The 9,456-nt window shown below is 31.6% G+C and overlaps 1 protein-coding gene across 1 annotated transcript; it reads right to left on the bottom strand.

Annotated features, from left to right (window-relative positions):
- Positions 1-4,501: 4,501 nt before the first annotated feature.
- LOC123665247 lies at positions 4,502-8,783 on the bottom strand. Its single transcript, XM_045599576.1, has 3 exons — positions 8,606-8,783; positions 8,274-8,529; positions 4,502-4,824 (listed from the first exon to the last, which is right to left on the bottom strand). The coding sequence occupies exons 1-3, from the start codon at positions 8,753-8,755 to the stop codon at positions 4,502-4,504; spliced, it is 729 nt and encodes a 242-aa protein (XP_045455532.1). The 5' UTR covers positions 8,756-8,783.
- Positions 8,784-9,456: the final 673 nt, after the last annotated feature.

The raw sequence follows: 9,456 nt of genomic DNA, 5'->3' as shown, positions 1-9,456 counted from the left end.
GATACTGTTAAAGAAATTACAATACCGCCTAGCATTCAAGTTATAAGTCGCCTACGAGAGTGAAAGTTTAGACATTTCCGAACAACTGGCTATTTTAAGATTAGTTCAGACGTATTTCCGTATCTACATAACGAATTAGAACATACTGTATCTATATAAAATCCTGTGGCGAGTTTCTGTGAACACAAATACATCATAGATTAAAATAAAATATCTACATGATTAATCCAAAATTTTTTACTAGCGCAGATCAAAACTTGAGTAGGTATGTATTGTTATAGACACTCACTGTGACCATTCTATGTAGAAACACATTTATACCTTCCATCTAAATTCATCTAATCTTAATATTTATTTTAATGTGTTGATGTCAATTTTAAAATTCTATATTCTATGTATAAAACGATAGTGATATATGAGTCAAGATGGTTGAAGACATTTTTATTATGTAAAAGAGAAGCAAACAAGCAGCCAGCACCAAGATATCTTTTATATAGAACTTGAGAGGCTCTACCCCTGACCCTCACCCCACTTCAGTTCTTGCTACCTTACTCAACACAGAAACATAACACTGCTTGACAGAAGAATTATTTAGCTGTGATCTTCTATTAGTTTCAGATAATTCCTTAGTCGGTTAGCTCCAGTTTTTAGCACAATCTATACATATAATAAATAGGTAGGAAAGTAAAAACTGTACATTGAATATTTTTTTAAAGAATACTTGGGGTGTGATCTACTATCGATACCGAAGCCAAAAATATAGTTTTTAGAATTTTTGTCTGTTTGTCTGTTTATCTGTTTGTCTGTATGTATGTCCGGGATAAACTCAAAAAGTACTACATGAATTTACTTCAAATTTGACACGAATATTATTAAGAAGTCGGGTCAACATATAGGCTACATATTATCACGCTATCACCTACGGGAATGAGCAGTGAACCTTTCTTCAATGCACTCTCTAATAACGTGTAATCAAACGACGCATATTTGAATGTTGTTGTTATTATGTTAATAACCATGCTGTAAGCTAGCTTCACACTATAAATAAAGACATTCTGTAGTATATTTAGTAAAAGCATTGCACCTATGCGAAGCCGGAGCGGGTCGCTAGTATATTATATATTTGATATTTTCTTAGGTTACTGATGTTAAATTATTATTTTGCAACATTACAGAATACATGTAATAATATACTTTGTTGGTGTTCTATAAATAAATAAACGAATGATTATGGAAATTATTGATAATGGAAAAGATACAGTTTCATCTACCTATAAAATAAGTCCTATAATATCTGCTTCTGCTTCCGCCCGTTATATCCAACTACTAGGCCTTTTTCCCCGTGTAGGAGAAGGATCAGAGCTTAATCCACCACGCTGCTCCAATGCGGGTTGCCGGATAAAATCCCTACTATGAGTAACGATCGCTATCAGATGTATATGATAACAACCAAGATCGACGGCTTAATTTGCTCTCCGAGGCATGTAGGGGAGACCCACAAGGACTGCACAAACAGCCAAACCGCGGCAAACACCTGTATGGCCAATACAAATGTTTGACATGTGCGGGGATCGAACCCGCAACCGCCAGCGCAACCGGCACAATCCATGGCTGTGACCGTTGCGCCAACGCGGCGTCAACATACAAAATACAACATATAAAATATTAATCTAAATCGGATAAGCCGTTTCTGAGATTAGCTTGCACAAACACACAGATAAACAGACAAAAATTCTAACAATCATTGTTTTGGGTGCTATTTGCGTTGATAAAGGTCCCAGTAATATTTTTTCTCAGACGGTGATCTGTCATATTTTTATTATATGCATTGATGATGAGATTTTGACTAAGCTACACATAAAAATTTAAAATCCTACTGCCTAGCCTGCTAGCCTGAGGTGTAAAATATTTTCTTAGATTATAAAAAATCAAGATGCAGACAATAATATAGGACAAGTCAGTGAAATTTATATTAATTGGTAGCGTTATTAAACGAAAGCCGGCTTATTTCACATACGGCTAGATGAAAAAAGGAGAAATTGAAATTTTATTGCATGTAATTATTTTGATAGTTATCAATTTTTTTATTACTATTTTTGATCGGCTTTAAAAAATGGAGAAAATTGGATCGTTGATGTTTTTTTTTTTTTAATTAAGTTTTCTTGCTTAAATTTAGAAGTAGTCTTTCTCAAATTTATCAAATTAGGATATGATTTTCAATACATACATACAATAATAAATATATAAGAGAAGGTTTAGAACTTAATCCACCACTGCTCTGCTACGAGTTGGCGGTTATATTTCCTAGTACCTGTAACGATCGTTATCAGATATTTCTGAAAACAACCGGGATCGACGGCTCAACGTGCTCACCGAGGCACGATGGGGAGACTCAAAAGGATTAACAACCATACCGGATATATATATTTGTATAAAAAAAGTAATATATTTAATCTATCTAGGTATTAATACACTTCAGTTGGGCTTCAAGTATGACAAAAAACAATTATATATTTTTTTTATTTTTTTTTATTTTTATTTACTTTTATAATGTCATTTGTTTTGGATGTTCTTGGGTGATCTTCGTAGGGATGGCGTTTTAAAACTTTTTAAACATGTAATTGGATAAGGTTCTGTTTGTCTGTCTTAAATATTTGAAGGGCCTAATGAACCTCTTACAATGCAATAAAAATATGAATTTTTAAACTATTAAGCTTTTTTTACTGAGAAGTGGTATTAGTTCCAACACTACAATACTTGTTTACACAACATTTATTGTTTTATTTTGTCACAGCATGATATTTTTTAGTCACGAAGGAATAATATTTAAATGATACGAGTCTATCATGAAAAATATCGGATATACCTATAATCCTTAGGTCATAACCCTTGGCCGTCCTCGAAATGAATTCACTTTTATATTTCCATACTCTGCTTCTTTTGGCTATTTTACTTGTGACTAGCTACGCCCGACTTCGAGAATCATTATTTGTATAATGTTGCTGCACATCTTAATTTTTATGTACCGAATTAGTTGCATAATTACTCTGTCTTTGTGTTTTATGCAATAAACAAGAATGGTTGTCGACAAATTTAATATCGCTAGTTTATCTTTAGTGTTTCAAAATAATTTTAAAATATTACGTACGAATATAAATAAATAGATCTTAATGAAAACTAATGTGGTAATTAAACTATGCTTAAAAAATAAAAATACTTTGAAATCGGTCGTGTAGATTTTGTTATTTAATGTTATTTGATAATTATGTAATAATTCACCGCCTGAATGACATAGCGTAATGTTTCATAATCTACACTGTACCTACTCATATTTTAATTACTAATATTAATGTTCAAATGAACAAACATCTTAATTTACATATATTATCCACAGCATCATCTATACATAAGTTTCCGTCTCTTTTCAAAGTAAATGAGTACAGTGATACTAACTGTATACTTTGTAAATAATATGTTTTATGACTGATTTTATTATAAAGCAGCAATAAGATTATATTTGTTACAGACTAACAAACACAGTTTATTAAAACTTTTTATTTCCTAGAAATTTATAATATACACAGACACGTGTAATTTATATAATTTGTTTTCAGTAAATTTATACTTTTATAGAGTTTTTTTTTTATATTTAACTTACGATGGTTTAAAGTTATTGATGATGAAAATCAAACTAACGGTTATATTTTATGTTCTTTATTTGTACGAAACATTTTGGGCTTAATTATGATATGATAGTAATACAGAAACATGATAATATGATATAATGGTAAATGAACAAATAAGGATGAATATGGTATGTATAAATATACAAATTACATAAAAAATAATACATATTTTAAGCAGTACTACAAATAATAACAATAAGAAATGAAATGATATATTAGGATAGATATATATATAATGATATATTATATAATGATATATAGCTGTGAATCAGACTAAATTTTTAACAATACTACTGTAAAGCATCTAAACATAAAAAAATTATATACATTATTTACAATATATACAAATTATAAAATAAAAATACGTAAATAAGCATAATGAGGAATATAAAATAAATATAATGAGGAACATAAAAGATATGGTACAAAATAATAGTAATAGTTATTAAGTATTAGGACTAAGAAGACAAGACTAGGACTAGATCACATAACAGTACATATAATATCTTAGCAAAATATAGACGTATATAAAATAATATTTGTTCAAAACAAAATACACAAATACGGATACCGTATAAGGTGTGATAAATATACTAATGTAGTATAACGAAGGTGAATCATACAAATTCAGAACAAACTTTATGGGAAAACAAAACAACAGTAATACTCATTACCATCCCTTACAAAGGGATTAACATCAATAAATACTCAATAAATATCCTTAATACTATTAATAAATATCTCATTGTTTTCAAATAGTCGTTCGTTCATGTAAGAAATAATTCGGGGTCTAGAAACAAGCCCAGTGGGAGCCCTTAATCTGATTTAACGTGTGCGGCATAAGCCAAGTTTTGGCTATCGTCAATTGATCTTCCCCAGCCGTGACCACTGCTGGCGTAATGCTCTTCGTGGTGTGGGTGAGCGACCACTTCGTAGCTGGTTTCGTGATGCTTGCTAGCGAGGAGCTTCTTCAGAGCAAGAATACCAGCAACCAGAAGAGCGACCTTAGCTAAGAGGACAGCCTTGGCAGCGGCAAAAGCAATAATACCGAGGAATAGAGGGATCAAAGCCATAATCTTCAGCTTAGCAATGGCCAAAAGAGGGAGGAGCTGCTTGATCTTCTTCTTCTTGCCACGAGCTGCGAAAAAAATACATAATTTGAAATAAACAAAGAATACTAATTTGTACGTTTTTTTTGCGTTTTAAGTGCGTATGGTATTTGCAAACACATAGACATTATGTTTAACGTCAGCCGCTTTTCTCACGCTTGTACTCTAAGCTTTCTCGTAAATTCTCATCGAAAGTGACACCGATGTGTACTAAAATACTTCTCTAAATTCCTCTATAACTAGTTTTTTCGCATCCGTTATGTTTGTATAACACAGTAAATTAATGTTCTATTTGACTTATTCATTAATTGACTTTCTGTTTTGCTATAAAATTTAAATAATTATCAAAATAAATCGTCTTTATTTGAGGTATCCCAAAATAAGAGTTTATAAATAACTAACTAGTAGCTCTGTGTTCTATTTTATTATTCTAATGTTTGCTTTATTCTGCGAAGTAACTGCTTATGCCAAGTGCATACTAATTGAGTGCTACATAAGATTCATATATAATACTAGCATACATAGATAAAATACATGAAGCAAGTGCATCCTGAGACCAGATCTCATCTATTCTAATAAGTCTGTTATCAGCTAAAGTCACTGAACAATTTACTTGCACAAGTATATTATTGTAATTGTCCAATCGGACTGGCAGATCAACTTTCTTTAAAGAAGACAGTCTGGGAGTGGCTTGTTATGGGTCGATTTCTCGATGACTCGCCAAGAAACTGGTTTTCTCATGAAAGCTTGAACCAAGGACTTTGAACGGAAGCGTCTAATGACCGTAGGAGGAATGTACCACTTTCATGGCCTAGTCATATGGAATCGTAATAATATGGTGATCACGTAGTGACGTGTTAGACGTGTTAGATATATCCGATATGCGAAAACATTTATGCTAATAATATGAATGAATGATCAAGGCGTTCCTATATTTTTTTATTTGAAGCCTTTAATGCTTACTGTATTATAATATCTTTTAATTCATTCTTTCCTATTGTATTAGTAAAAAAATACCAATAATTAAAAACTAATCTACAAATTAAGCTTTTAGGGTGGTCCTGAAAACCAGTGTTAGGACTAACAGTCCTAACTTAAACTGAGGTCACACCTTTTTGTGAGGCATGCTGCGAACTTATATAAATAATGTCTTAGTTAAATACTTTTAATCGATAAGTTTATATTGTATCTCTTTTTTTGTTTTGTTTTACGTTTGCATCCTCTTTGTATTTAGTCCTTGTTGCTAATTATCTACATGTTTGTATTGTATGTGTTTTCTTTTTATATCATTTTAACCTGATGCAGTGAGTTTCTACAAATAAATTTATTATTATTATTATTAATATTAATACGCACGGACGAGATTTTAAAACAATTTTAATAAGTGCGATTTTATTTTAATAATGTCGAAAAGCCAGAATTACGATTAACGCTAATGCATATTCAATGTTTTCTTCTACGCTGGTACTATTGATGAGTATACCGCTAATCGGAACTAGATCAATCCCTACCATGAGTGAACACTTGGATAGACTTTTAATTCTAAGTCATGGCGTACATTTTAAATCATTAAAGACATGTGACACTTGACAATCTAGGTGATATATCTGTCGAAATTAATTAACTCTGTAATATTCTCGTGAAATTTTGACGGTCTACCGTAATTTCCGTAATGCTAACAAGATTTGATACGAAGTCCATTAAAAGTGTTAAAATATGAACAAATAAAATAAAAGCAAGTGTGAAAATACTATCTCGTGCAATTTTATTGTCATAAATGATAGTTTGTCTTTTATATTATGGGTTTATACTATGGGTAAATAATAATATAATAATAGCATACATAGATATATTATATGAGAATTCTAAATTTGAACACGTTTATATATACCATAGTGTGTGTTCTGGCGCGAACTTGGGGAGGCCTTTTTCCAGCAGTGGACTGCAATAGGCTGAGCTAATTGGCTGACTGACGTAGAGTGTGACATAAAATTAATGCGTTTTGTTATAAATTTTCTGTTTAAAGTTTGATAGTTTGTTATTATAAAGTTTTGTAATGAAATATTTAATAAAAAAGGAGAGAAATATAAAAAGAGTCGTAGTAAAAATTAAGTATCAACAAATACGGACATAAAAAGTGAAAGTAACATTTAATTGGATCAAATATTTGAATATCCCATTTCTTTGTATTTAAATAACGTTTTTATCAAATATGATTTGGCTTGAAATTGCTTATTCTGTGTTTCCGTAAAACTATAACCCGGGGATCTTTAAGTTGCGAATGAATAGATTACTTCTAGATAAGCGTGCTCCATCTTAGATCACATTTTCACATATCATCAGGTGAAATAGTGATCAAACGCAAGCCTATCATTGTATAAAAAAATAAAAAATAAATCTTTAATGATGTTTTTTATCTCAAATTAAGGCTTGAAATCATTTTCGGTTTACAAAATTAGGACGAATTTTAAAGATATGTACATAATTATACCTATTTAGAAACAAATTATGTCATACATTTTGGACATGAAAGTACGGACTTTTTTTGTTATATAAGCCTATAAAAGTCAAATAAACTCAAATACAATTATAGAAGGCAGAAAAAAATAACAACACTAATGGAGTTTAATAAAATAAAAATAAAAATAAAAATGCTGTATTTTTATAAATAGCGTAAAAAAGTATAAAGTAATGAGATTCAAATCAAACTATACTATTGTCCATACAATTTGATATGGTCAATGAACTTCAAATCGTCAGTCAAGGCCTAGCAATCTTAATCACGAGTCCAAAGTTTCGTTCACGAAAATTCGGAAATAGTTGTAAAATATACTGATACATGAAATAGATTATACATTTGTTTTTATTTTCCTTGACTACCTGTTTAATACCCTCTAGCTAAAGTGCCAGAATTATTGCTATGATGTTTTTATTTTTATTTTAATGAATATAAATGCAGATCTGTTTCTGCCTTAACCAAAAGTAATCTTTGTTTTGCACTATTTATTTGACATTGAGAAGAAAACCGTATCAACAAATCGTTTATTTGGTTGCACGTCGCGACCCACATTTCTTTTATTTGCTTCTTTTATTCGTGCGGTAATTCTTTCTTTTATTCGTTTTAGATCTTTCATTTTTATTTCCTCTTTCATAATGTTAAAGTCATTGTGTAACACTTCTTGTTTGAGACACGAAACTGAATGAGTTTGATGCATATGAATTTTTAGCGTGTTTAACGTGCGGTCAAATGGACTCAAATCATTGATTTGAATATTACATCATCGTATGGTAATAGTTAGACAGTGTTATCTAAATTATGTATACCGAGACTTTTTCTTTTACGTATTTTTTATAATGTTGAATTAACAAAATGCATATTTATAGTAACTAGATTTTAAGTTTTTCTCTTTTTCAGGGTCTAAATACTAATCTCGTTGAAAGTTAAAAAAGTGAATGAATTGATTAATTTAAAACATACCTTCTTCAAGTGAACGCTTCATGCCTTCGACAGCTGATGAGGGTAGTCGGAACTGAATGACATGGTTCTCCAAGAAATCCGCTGCCGAGTCAACAAGCCTGGACTCAACCTGCGCTTCTCTGATTTTTGGCTCGTCAGCCAATGGCTCGTATGACCTAGCAGACCTTGGTGATCCATTGCCGATCAGTGTGACACCCTCAGCTAGATCCATCTCCCGCGCGGACGACAGGTTCTCCACATACTTCAGAGCTTTCTCCTGCAACCAAAAGCAAACTAAATAAGATCACTGACACATTGATTGCACAACACTTATCACTTTATGTTCAACACACCTTAAGGCACAAAGACACATCCCCTTCAACACACTCCTTGACGACGCCAATAACGCTGCTAACTAAGCTGGGGTCGTTGGCATCTTTGTCCAGGGCTGGCATAGCCCGGGCCACTGCCACCAGAAATAGGACAAATGTAATACGCCTCATGTTTGTTCACCCCTACGGAAAGCTAACATCAAGTGCTGCTACGCTGTATAGACGGAGTGTTTTAAGCCTCTCACCCCACTACTTGTAGCCGGACGCATCAAAAGTGAACTTGAAGGCAGTATTAAACTAGAGCGAACGAAATTGTTACACGCCTGTATGGAAGTGACGTGAACGGATTTTGGAATTGATCGATAATTATTATTTTTGTTTAATATCAATTGCGACACTTGGGCGCGATGACGCTTACAGCTTTTTACGTATAACTGAGCGTATGTACAAAAGTAAATTTATCGATTTCAATCGCGATCTTTACTAGAAAATGTGATAATTACTATTTTTGTGTTAACAATTTTGCCATATATTTTTTAGAAATACGTTCAATATTTAAAAACATATTATTTCCATTTATTAATTGTTTTGTAATTAGTTTATTAAATTTAATTAATTTGCTTTGTAAAATGATATTATAGGTCACAACATTTTTCTCGATTTCTACAAGTACTCATGGTATACGTTTTATTGTTGTTTTTATAAAAGCGTGTTAATTTTTTCTCTCACGAAAAGGAACAATGGTCACTAACAGAGGGTTCTAATCATTGCATCTACGCTTTCTAACAATTTAAAAACAAGTTAAGTAAGAAAACACACTTCACTTAATTTTTGTCTTACTTTAACCATATGTTTATATACGTTTTCTATTA

The sequence above is a fragment of the Melitaea cinxia genome, chromosome 23 (assembly GCF_905220565.1).
Source record: "Melitaea cinxia chromosome 23, ilMelCinx1.1, whole genome shotgun sequence".
Taxonomy (NCBI): Eukaryota; Metazoa; Arthropoda; class Insecta; order Lepidoptera; family Nymphalidae; genus Melitaea; species Melitaea cinxia.
Note: the sequence above shows the minus strand (reverse complement) of the source record. Positions and strands in the feature narration are given on the sequence as shown.